At 39.0% G+C, this 12708-nt stretch overlaps 1 protein-coding gene across 9 annotated transcripts in view; it reads left to right on the forward strand.

Moving 5' to 3' along the window:
• MARK3 (microtubule affinity regulating kinase 3) overlaps positions 1 to 12708 on the forward strand; it is a 113482-nt gene that overhangs the window by 15054 nt on the left and 85720 nt on the right. For all 9 annotated transcript variants that reach the window (XM_023256094.2, XM_023256096.2, XM_023256095.2 and 6 more), the window contains one exon: positions 8215 to 8406. In XM_023256094.2, coding sequence (XP_023111862.1) covers positions 8215 to 8406 — 192 coding nt within the window. Of the gene's footprint in view, positions 1 to 8214; positions 8407 to 12708 lie in introns of those variants that run through there.

Below are 12708 nucleotides of genomic sequence, written 5' to 3' on the forward strand. Positions count from 1 at the left end.
GGGGCAGAGGGAGAGGAGAGGGAGAGAGAATCTCACGCAGGCTCCACGCCCAGCACTGAGCCCAATACAGGGCTCAATCCCAAGACTGTGAGATCACGACCCGAGCCGAAATCAACAAAGACACTTAACTGACTGAGACACCCAAGTGCCCCTTTACATTTAAGTTTTTAATCCATTTCAAATTAGTTTTTGTGAGTGGTATAACATATGGATCCAGTTTCATTCTTTTACATATGAGTACCCAGTTATACTAGTACCTTTTATTGAAGAGATGGTCTTTTCTCCATTCAGTATTCTTGGCTCCCTTGTCAAATATTAGTTGACCTTATATGTTTGGGCTTATTTCTGGGCTCTCAATTATATTCTGGTCTATTTGTTTTTATGCCATTATCATACTGTTCATTATCACAGTATAGCTTTATAATATAGCTTGAAATCAGGAGGTGTGATACCTCCTGATTTGCTCTTTCTCAATATTTCTTTGTTTGAGGTCTTTGTGGTTCCATGTAAATTTTTTAGGAGCATTTTTCCTACTTCTGTAAAAAAGGCTATTGGAATCTTGATAGAGATTGCATTGAATCTGTAGATGGCTATTAGTAGTTTTGACATTTTAACAATATTAATTCCAGCCCGTGAACACAGGATACCTTTCCATTTATTTGTATTGTCTTCAATTTCTTTCATCAGTGTCTTTATAATTTTCAGCATAGAGATCTTTCACCTTAATTTATTCCTAAGTATTTCATTCTTTTCAATGCTGTTGTAAATAGGATCAATTTCTTTTTCAGAAATCTCATTAGTGTATAGAAATACTACTGATTTTTTAAAATGTGTTTTTAAAGCTTATTTATTTATTTTGAGAGAGACAGAGCCAGCATGAATGGGGGAGGGACAGAGAGAGAGAGAGGGAGAGAGAGAATCCCAAGCAGGCTCTGCACTGTCAGCACAGAGCCTTATGTAGGTATCAAATTCATGAAAACATGAGATCATGACATGAGCCAAAACCAAGAGTTAGATGCTTAACCAACTGAGCCACCCAGGTGCCCAGCACTACTGATCTTTTAATTTAATTTTTTTTATCTTGCAACTTCATTGAATTCATTGGTTAGATCTAACAGTTTTTCAGTTGAGTCTTTAGGGTTTTCTATATATAAAATCATGCTTGTTTTTTTTTTAATGATTTTATTTTTTAAGTAATATCTCCTCCCAGCGTGGGGTTTGAACTTAAACTTACTCCCGATACCAAGAATCACATGCTCTGGGGCACCTGAGTGTCTCAGTGGGTTGAGCTTCTGACTCTTGATTTTGGCTCACATCATGATCCCAGGGATATGGGATTGAGCCCAGCGTCTAGCTCTGTGCTGAGTGTGGAACCTGCTTGGGATTATCTCTCTCCCTCTGTGCCTCACACTTCAATCATGTGTGTGTGTGTACTCTCTCTCTGTTGCTCTCAAAAAAAAAAGAAAAATTAATAAAAATAAAAGAGTCACACATTCTACTGACTGAGCTAGCCAGGCACCTCTGTAAAATCATGTCTTTTGCAAACAGGGACAATTTTACTTCTTTTCCAGTTTTGATACCTTTATTTTTTTTTTTTCTTGCTTGATTGCTCCCACTAGGACTTCCAGTGTTATGTTCAATAGAAGTGGTAAGAATGGGCAACCATGTCTTTTTCCTGAACGTAATGGAAAAGCTTTTATCCTTTCACCATTGAGTATGATGTTAGCTGCGAGCTGCTCATATGTGGACTTTTTATGTCAAGATATGTTCTTTCAGTGCCCAGTTTGTTAACAGTTTTCATCATGAATGGATGTTGACTTTTGTCAGAAGTTGGATGCTTTTTCTGTGTGTATCAAGATGATTACATGATTATTTTCTTTTATTCCGTTAATGTGATATGTTACATTGATTGATGTGGTGAACTATCCTTACATCCCAGAGATAGATCCCACTTGATCATGGTAAATGATCCTACGTGTGTGTGTGTGTGTGTGTGTGTGTGTGTATTTTTTTAATTAAATTTGTTTTTCTTTTTGAAAGAGAGACAGAAAACATGAGCAGGTGAGGGGCAAAGAGATTGGGGGGGGAGGGGAATCTTAAGCAGGCTCCATGCTCAGTGCTTGATCCCACTACAGTGATATCATGACCTGAGCCAAAATTAGGAATTGGACACTTAACCAATTGAGCCACCCAGGTGCCCTGGTAAATGATCCTTTTAACGTGCTGCTGAATTCAGTTTGCTAGTATTGAGAATTGAGAATTTTTGCATCCATATTCATCAGGGATATTGGCCTATAGTTTTCTAATGGTGTTCTTTTCTGCTTACACCTGATTTCTTTTTTTTTTTTTAATTTTTTTTTTCAACGTTTATTTATTTTTGGGACAGAGAGAGACAGAGCATGAACGAGGGAGGGGCAGAGAGAGAGGGAGACACAGAATCGGAAACAGGCTCCAGGCTCTGAGCCATCAGCCCAGAGCCTGACGCGGGGCTCGAACTCACGGACCGCGAGATCGTGACCTGGCTGAAGTCGGACGCTTAACCGACTGCGCCACCCAGGCGCCCCTGCTTACACCTGATTTCTTAAGTAGGCTTCTCAAATTTAAGATTAGTGCTTTACCAGATAGATACAATGGTAAGCCCAGAGCCATATTTATCATGCTAAAAAAATTAAAATTAAAAAACTTTTTGGTGGGGGTGCCTGGGTGGCTCAGTTGGATAAGCATCTGACTTCCACTCACGTCATGATCTCACGGTCTGTGAGTTCGAGCCCTGTGTCAGGTTCTGTGCTGACAGCTCAGAGCCTGGAGCCTGCTTCAGATTCTGTCTTTCTCCTCCCTCTCCCCTCTCCCCTCTCCCCGCCTCTCCCCCACTCATGTTCTGTCTCTGTCTCTTAAAAATGAATAAATGTTAAAAAAAATAATTAAAAAAAACCTTTTTGATGTGTGTCTAAGGTATATTCTCATTTGTATCTTCTGGTTATATGATTTATATTCTATGGCTTTTAAATATGGATACATTTTTAAAGAACATAACAAAATGGAATGCATTCTCCATTCATTTTTCTTTTTCTTTCTTTTTTTTTTTCTCCTTTTTCTTCCTTTTCCTATTCCTATTCCTGTTCCTGTTCCTGTTCCTGTTCCCTTTTCCTATTCCCTTTTCCTTTTGCTTTTGCTTTTCCTTTTCGCTTTCCTTTTCCCTTTCCTTTTCCTTTTCTGAGAGAATCCCAAGCAGGCTCTGTGCTCAGTGCTGAGCTGATATATGGCTCAGTCCCAAGAAACTGGGATCCTGACCCAAGTCGAAATAATCAGAGACTTAACTGACTGAGCCATCCAGTCACTCCTCCATTCATTTTTCTTATTGCTTCTTACATTAGTGTTGATACAGCTCTGTAACAGTAGTGCTTTGACTGAAAGTAATAAACTCTAACATAATGGCTTAACCAAATAGGGGTTTGCTTTTCTCACAAATGAAACATACATAGTTTCTAGCTTTGGTTCAGCAGTATAATATTGAAGTTGGTGGTTTTTATTTATTTTAAAAAATATATATATATATTTTAATACTTTTTTTAAATATTTATTTATTGGGGGGGGGGTAGAATCCCAAGCAGGCTCTGCACTGTCTGTGCAAAGCCCAGCACGGGGCTTGTAATCCTAAAGACCGTAAGATCATGACCTGAGCTGAAATCAAGAGTCTGAGCCACCCAGGCGCCCCAGATTTTATTTATTTTTGGGAGAGATTGAGAGAGCAGGGAGGGGCAGATAGGGGGACAGAGGATCCCAAGCGGGCTATACTCTGACAGCAGCAAGCTGATGGAACGCTCAAACTTCCCAACCTCTAGATCATGACCTGAGCCAAAGTTGGAGCCACCTAAGCACCCCAGAGCTGGTGGTTTTTAAAAATACTATTTTCTTGGGGTGCCTGGGTGGCTCAGGTGGTTAAGCTTCCAACTCTTGATCTCAGGATGGTGAGTTCAAGCCTCACGTTGGGCTCTGTGCTGCGTGTGAAGCCTACTTAAAATAAAAATAAAAAATTTTCTTTCGTGTTTGAGACCTTTTGGCTGCAAGATAACTTATACATCTGCAGTTATGGTTGCATTGAAGGAAAGAGAAAGAAGGGACTGTACTAGTGTATCTGTGCCCCTTTGTGAGAAACAAAAAGTTTTCCCAGAACTGCCCCTGTCCTGCCCCCCACCGGTATGTTTTCATTAATGAGCACCGGCCAGAACCGAGATGCTCAACCGAATGAGCCACCCAGGTGCCCCTAGCTACAGACACGTTTGAGAAAACAATTATTTAGTTGGTCTTGTTGCCTCATCAAATACCCAGCCAGCTTCTCTTGGTAATGAAGAAGGGAGAAATGGATATTGAGTATATAACTATAATGTTTGCTCCATTCTCTAATATATTACCTGGAAATTTAAGTTTTCTGCAGTAAAGGTTTTAGTTTGCAAATGGATGCTTTATAAATTTGTTAATAATCTCCTGTCTTTGGTTTGCTTCTGGTTATTTTCAGTAGCAATGTACATATTCTAATTTTCTGGTGGATGAAGTGGTATCAGCTCAACTCCATGGGAGAGAGAAGGTTCAGGGCTCCTTTAATCTTTAAGACTTGAATTTAACAGCTTAGAGTACCTGTTAACATGCTTAGTGCTGCCACAAAATGTAATGTGAATACTGAAGAATTCTATAACATTTTTCCTTTTTTACCCTTGGGTTGTTTACTGGCTCCATAGGGAGAAAAAAAAAAAAAAACCCTTATGCATGAAATAATTGGCTAATAGTAAAGAATTCAGAATTATTTGGTTAATTGTTTAGCACATTGAGTGGTATAAGATTAGAAACTTTTTTCTTTTTTTCTTAATTTTTTTTTTTAGTTTATTTACTAAACTAAATGAGAGAGAGAGAGAGAGAGAGAGAGAGTAGGAGAGGGACAGAGAGAGAAGGAGAGAGAGAGAATCCCAAGCAGGCTCCATGGTGTCGGCACAAAGCCTGACGCAGGGCCTGAACTCATTAACTGAGCTCATGACCTGAGCTGAAACCAAGAGTCGGATGCTTAACTGACTGAGCCACCCAGGCTCCCCTAGAAACAATTTTTCTTTAGGGCCATTGATAGAAGCATGGGATGAATAAAATGAAAGCCAAGTAGAAGCTCTAGTAACTGTTACAGGGCTGTATCAACACTAACATAAGAAGCAGTAAGAAAAATAAATGGGGAATGCATTCCATTTTATGTTATACATACTAGCTCTTGAAAATGTGTCCATATGTAAGAACCATATAATTTATTATATGACCAAGACACAAATTAGAATATACCTTAGACACACATACACCCCCAGAAAATAATCTTTAATTTTTTTAACATAGTTAAATATGGTTCCGGGTTTGCTTTTCTATCTTTCTGGTAAAGCACAAACCTGAAATTTGAGATGCCTACTTAAGAAATCAGGTTTAACTAGAAAAAGACACTACTAGAAAACTATATGCCAGTATATCCCTGATAAATAATTTGTGTCTGTTTTGAGAGAATTTTTTTTAAGTTAAATACATTAGATTTCCCCCCCAAAATTTTTATTTAAATTCTAGCTAGTTAACGTATAGTATAATGCTGGTTTCAGGAGTAGAATTTAGTGATTCATCATTTACATATAACACCCAGCGCTCATCACAAGTGCCCTCCTTAATACCCATCACGCATTTAGCCCATCCACTACCCACCTTCCTCCATCAACCCTCAGTTTGTTTGCTCTATTGTTAAAAGTCTCTTATGGCTTGCTTTTCTCCCTTTTTTCCCCCCTTCCTATATATTCATCTGTTTTGTTTCCTAAATCCCACATGAGTGAAATCACGTGAGCCCGATGTGGGGCTCGTGAGTTCATGACCTGAGCGGAAGTTGGAGGCTCAACCGACTGAGCCACCCAGGTGCCTCAGGATTTCATTCTTTTTGATGGCCGAGTTAGATTGATTTATTTATTTTAATTTTTTTAACGTTTATTTATTTTTGAGAGAGAGAGAGACAGAGCACGTGCATGGGAGGGGCAGAGAGAGAAGGAGACAGAATCTGAAGCAGGCTCCAGGCTCTGAGCTGTCAGCATAGAGCCCGATGGAGGGCTCAAACTCACAAACTGTGAGGTCATGACCTGAGCCGAAGTCGGAGGCTTAACCGACTGAGCCACCCAGGCACCCCAGATTTATTTTTTAAAGATTTTATTTTTAAGTAATCTCTACACAATTTGGGGCTCAAACTCACAACCCTGAGATCAAGAGTAGTGTGCTCTTCCCACTGAGCTAGCTGGGCACCCCCCCCCCCCAGATTTTTTAATTTAAGGACTTTATGTAAGGAAACACCAAACTAAATATACTTAGTTTAACCCTATTGTAGTTTAACAAATTACAGTTTAACAGATATTTCAAGTTTACAGATACTACAATTTAAATATACTGAAGTTTAGTATACTTTACTAAATATACTAAGTTTAACCCTATTGTAATTTAACATTATAATTTAACAGATATTACAAATTTAACAGATATTTAAATCTGTTGTATGAGTTTATAATCTAACAGGGAAATGCAGGTTTCTTTTGGCTTTGTATTATGATTGTTTATTTGCATAAGTGTATTAGTTTAGGTTGCGTTATGCTGTAGTAACATACACAATCAAAATCTTAGTGGTTTAACACAGTAAAAACCCTTGTTTAAACAGTTTGCCTGAGGGCTTGTTGGCTCTATGAAGATTGATCTCCCTGTCCAGGGGAGATTTGGCCCTGAGGGCTTCTGTCTTTGGGCAATGCTTAGGATTCAGGAGAGCAAAAGATGGCTGAAGTCAAACACTGACAAATAATGCTTTTGCATGGGAATGACATGTCATTTTCATTTGTATGTCATTGGCTAAACTTAGGGACATGGCTGGGCCAACTCAAATGAGGGAAGAGGGTCTGAGTTCCTCTGTGAAATCAGTGGGATCCTCCACAAACTCAGAAGCAAAAGAGCTAATATGGTGGCTAATAGTATTGTCCACAACAAAGTAGCATAATATAGATAGATACAAAGTACCCCTGGAACCCAAAGGAGAAGAAAAAAAAACTGATTAGATGCAAGAAAAGTCACAGGAGGCTTCATAAAGATGGTGACAAATGATCCAAACATAAGGGGATGAGTAGGGATCTTAGGTTTGAAGAGAAGAAAGGGCATTCAAATTGAGGGACTAGGACCATCCTAGAGAAGAGTGGATGATATAGCCAGAAAGGAGGAATGGATTAGATCACACAGGCCTTGAATTCATTTAGCATTCATTCAGCAACAATGTATTGCACAGCTACTCTGTGTCAGTCACTGCTCCCAAGTTCTAGGAATATCTGATAATGAACAAAACAGACAAAAATCCTTGTCCTCCTGAAGGTTACATCCGGTTGATGCTAAGAAATTACTCTTTAATTATAAGTAGATTGAGGAGTAAGAGTAACATAAGCAAAGGTACACACTTTGGATGCCTATGAATCTTAAGATTCTTTTAATATTCCTATTTTATGTGTAATAGAAGACAGTTGACTTGGATGTAAGTTAATGTTTTCTCCATTTAACTGTGTCTCACGCTAGAAAACTTAATGTATGAAAAGCTGAATTTACAAAACATGTAAATTAGAAAATACATTTACATTACACAAGCTTTTTTAAACCATATTGTGGCTAGTACAATTTTAGTGACTGTATTTTTGTTGTGTAAATAGTAAAACCACTTGATACATACCTCGCTCGGCGGGACAGGACTTTGTTTTATATACTGCCGTGTTCCAGTTCCTAAATTATATTCTCTTTGGATTTCTCACTAAGTAGTGATGTGGCAGTGAATAAATCACAAAAGTATCCTCATCTGGTGAGGGATCATATGTGCTGGTGCATTTAATAGCTATGGAAAAGTTACATTCTTTATGATTATAAGGCAGCCTTGTTACTCCTATTTTATGTTACAACCACATACAAAAAATATCTCATTTCCTTCTGAACACCCACTTCAACCCTTGATGATATTTTTCTTCTTGGCATTTGCTTGTTTTCCTCTATATCGTGGGCAAATTCCTTTAAAGTGCTAGATACGTTAGGATTAAAATTAAAGCAGTGGTGTTTTGTTTCTTCAACTAGGGGCTCTTAAAACTTGGCAGGTACCATGTGTTCTCTCATTTCCTTATTTTTATGTATGTTATATTGTAGCACACGTCACATGGAGATGGGCGGCAAGAAGTTACCTCTCGCACTGGGCGCTCTGGAGCTCGGTGTAGAAACTCTATAGCTTCCTGTGCAGATGAACAACCTCACATCGGAAACTACAGACTGTTGAAAACAATCGGCAAGGGGAATTTTGCAAAAGTGAAATTGGCAAGACACATCCTTACAGGAAGAGAGGTAAATATTAAGTTTAATTTCTGTTATGATATTTGCTTTGTTCAGTTCCATGTGAGAGAGGAAGAGAATGTATATATTACTTGAGCTAATTTCTGAGCTAATTAAATATTGTTTTTAAGAACAAGAAACTTACATACTAATTTTCTGGGAGTTCCTTTGCTTTCTCATGTCTTTTTTTTTTTTCAACTTTTTTTTTTTTTTTGTGGGGGGGGGGACAGAGAGAGACAGAGCATGATCGGGGGAGGAGCAGAGAGAGAGGGAGACACAGAATCGGAAGCAGGCTCCAGGCTCTGAGCCATCAGCCCAGAGCCTGACACGGGGCTCGAACTCACGGACCGAGAGATCGTGACCTGGCTGAAGTCGGACGCTTAACTAACTGCGCCACCCAGGCGCCCCTCTTTCTCATGTCTTTAAATGTAGTATTACATTGAGTGTTCGAATTGGCTTTTGCCAAAGTGGGTAGTGTTTTGTTCTAAGAACTGCCACCAGATTAATATTCTTTCTGCCACCAGAATAAAAATTGTTTGGAACTTAATGTATAAGCTCACAGTACTTGGAAATCATGAGAGTTGTCTGTTTTTATAGACTTTATGCCCAAGAAGTTTCTTCATTTCACCAAAGAAACTTTTCTCATAGCCTAGGTTTGATTGGCTGTTGTACAGGAAGGCATATGCTTTCCTAACTTTCGTGATGATTGGCTTTCTGCTCAACTGCATTCTGTATTTATCAAAAATACACCTGTTAAAACTCCTGAATTGACTCCCTCCACATGTTCCACATGTGCAATACAGAACCTGTTTTGCTTCTTTGACTTCTTGCATTTAGGTCTCTATCCCTGCTATTTCCTCTTCCTGAAATGCACTTTACACTTTTGTGTAGCAACCACTTCTCCTGGGAAGGAGTTGTTGATGAACTCCCTTTTCCCAGGTATGGGACTCAGGTTAAAATTCCTGACACTTCCCCTCAGATAGCACAGTTTACATTTATGGGAACTGCTTATTTACCCATCTTCCCTCTCTGGTCTGTAGGGCAGATAGCCGTACTTAACAGCGTTTGGCACATAGTAGGTGCTTAGTAAATATATGTTGAATGATTGTAATGATACTTCATTATTTTATTTTTTTTTTTTTAATGTTTATTTTTGAGAGAGAGAGAGACAGAATGTGAGCGGGGGAGGGGCAGAGAGAGAGGGAGACACAGAATCCGAAGAAGCGGGCTTCAGTCTCTGAGCTGTCAGCAGAGAGCCCGACATGGGGCTGGAACTCGTGAACCATGAGATAATGACCGGAGCTGAAGTTGGACGCTTAACCGACTGAGCCACCCAGGTGCTCCTGTAATGATACTTTTGAAGGAAGCTTTTTAAAGAAATGCTTTCCCTGTACCAGAGCCTCCTGATAGATATGCCATGACAGCATTACCGACGTGTCATGGCATTGATGCCCGCAGCCCACCATGCCCGGGGCTGCTGGAGCAGGGCCAGGGGCCAGTCATTTGTCTGGAAGCAGCCTCTGCTGCAGTGTGCCTTCCAGATATTCCCGTTTTCCATGAGTGCTGGGAGCTGAAGAAGGCTGGAAGCCCAGGTCCACACTAACTGGAATATTAAGTACAGACTTGAACCAAAAGTTTGCCTGTTCACGTTCCATCTCAACTTGGTGACAAATCCATGGTCAGTACTCCTTGTTATGAAGATCCCTGGGCTGCTTTTCGAGTCCATGAACAGCATGAGCGGAGGAGGGTCTTGCCTTGCTGTCCCTGAGCAGAGCTTTCTGAAACTCAAGACTTCTTGAGTTTAGTCCCCACAATTCTAGGTGGTTGCTTGGCCAGTTTCCTCACATGGGCAGATGGTGGGTTGGAAGAGGAATGGGCCAGACAGACCCTCTCACTTTTTCCTTAGCTGTAGTTTGGCCTACTGTATTTACATCTGGTAGGTTCTCTTGCCAAAAAAGCTTTAATCTGACTAGCAGAGTGACTTAATTTAAAGTTTTTCTTCTTCTTCTTCTTTTTTTTTTTTTTTTTTTAACTTTGAATTAAACTATTTTAGGGGCGCCTGGGTGGCTCAGTAGGTTGAGCAACCGACTTCGGCTCAGGTCATGATCTCACGGTTTGTGAGTTCAAGCCCCGCATCAGGCTCTGTGCTGACAGCTCAGAGCCCGGAGCCCGCTTTGGATTCTGTGTCTCCCTCTCTCTCTGCCCCTCCCCCTCTCATGCTCTATCTCTCTGTGTCTCGGAAATAAACGTTAAAAAAAAAAGTAAAATAAATAAAATAAACTATTTTACTCGATCCCCACCCCCTTACTGTAGATATCACCCAGAATCCTAGAAAATGTAATATTTATATTTCTATAGTCTGGAAATTCATTATGTAGGAAGTACAAGTTCCTTGAAATTTCTCTTCTCAAAGAGGATCACTTGTTTGGTGTAGATTCTCACAGTATTTTATATAGATACTAACTTTTTGTTTATTTTAACAAAAAGAGACTCATGGATATAATGGTAACTTTTTTTTTTTTTTTTTTTTTATAATGGTAACTTTCTTAGCAACGTATCTGATTGTGTCTGGATCTTAGTGCTCATAGATCTGACACATTCTATCTTACACGTGTGTGCTGTTGCTGTGGTTTATCCCTGTCAGTGGGCGTTGAGTGGTTTCTGATTTTTTGCTACTGTAAGCGTCTGCAGTGAAAGTGTCTTAACTCTCTACTCTGCTTAAGTGTTTCTGTGGGATAAATTCCTACAAGTGCATATCCAGGTCAAAAAGGATGAATATTTGATATTGTAATAGGTACTGGTGAATTGCTTTTGAGAAAATTTTACAGCATTTTATTATCCTATCAAAGTGAATGAAAGTATCCATTTTTCTGCACCCTTACTAATACTGCATAGATCATTTTTATCTGATGGACAAAAAAAAATGTATTTTTTTTGCAAGCTTCTTTTTGGTAACAGATTGATATTTTCATGTATTTTTGTCATTCATATTTTCTTTTTAAAATAAGTTTCCTATTTGTGTCCTTTATCCATTTTTCTTTTCCCGTTTAAATCTTAATGATTTAAACCTGTTATGTGTTTCATACACATCAGTCTGATCTGTCTGGGTTTCATGTCTAATCTGAGTTTCATGACTTGGTAAGAAAGGTTTAGTTACTTTGCCCCAAGATGTAAAAAATGGCTCTGTATCTTCTTCAAATAGTCCTGTGGATCCCATTTGAATGTTTAATTCATTTGGTATATATTTTGGGGGGATTGGTATGAAGTGTAGGGCTTTAATTTTTCTTCCCCCATGTGGTTTATCACTTGTCCTGGGATCATCTGTTCTTTCCCCCAGTTGAAGATACCTGCTTTATCACTTACCAAATTCCCGTATATGTCTTTTGGTTAATGTCTGATCTATTTATTTAGTCTTGTACCCATACTACGGTAATTTTATTATGGCAGCTTTGAATTGTACATTTTGATGTTTTAGAGTAGGTTAAGTGCTCTGAGGATTATTCTTTTTTTTTTAATTTTTTATTTTTTTTAAATTTATATCCAAGTTAGGTAGCATATAGTACAACAGTGATTTCAAGATTAGATTCCTTAGTGCCCCTGACCCATTTAGCCCATCCCCCCTCTCACAACCCCTTCCATAACCCTCAGTTTGTTCTCCATATTTGAGTCTCTTCTGTTTTGTTCCCCTCCCTGTTTTTTTTATTATTTTTGTTTCCCTTCCCTTATGTTCATCTGTTTTGTCTCTTGAAGTCCTCATATGAGTGAAGTCATATGATTTTTGTCTTTCTTTGACTAATTTCACTTAGCATAATACCCTCCGGTTCCATCCACCTAGTTGCAAATGGCAAGATTTCATTCTTTTTGATTGTCAAGTAATACTCCATTGTATATATATACCACATCTTCTTTATCCATTCATCCATTGGTGGACATTTAGGCCCTTTCCATACTTTGGCTGTTATTGATAGTGCTGCTGTAAACATGGGGGTGCCTGTGTCCCTTCGAAACAGCACACCCGTATCCCGTGGATAAATGCCTAGTAGTGCCATTGCTGGGTCGTAGGGTAGTTCTATTTTTAGTTTTATGAGGAACCTACACACTGTTTTCCATAGTGGCTGCACCATCTTGCATTCCCACGGATTATTATTTTTTAAAAACTTCATATCTCTTCTTGCCATTTGCTGTGTTAAATGAACTTTAGAATCAAGATGCCATGTTCCAAAAATAGTCTTAGTGGAAATTCGGTAAGATCAATTTTGATAGGAATTAACTGAATTTGTAAGCTGATCTGGGGTAAATTTGCTATTTTATGAT

This window comes from Felis catus, chromosome B3 (assembly GCF_018350175.1).
Source record: "Felis catus isolate Fca126 chromosome B3, F.catus_Fca126_mat1.0, whole genome shotgun sequence".
Classification (NCBI taxonomy): Eukaryota; Metazoa; Chordata; class Mammalia; order Carnivora; family Felidae; genus Felis; species Felis catus.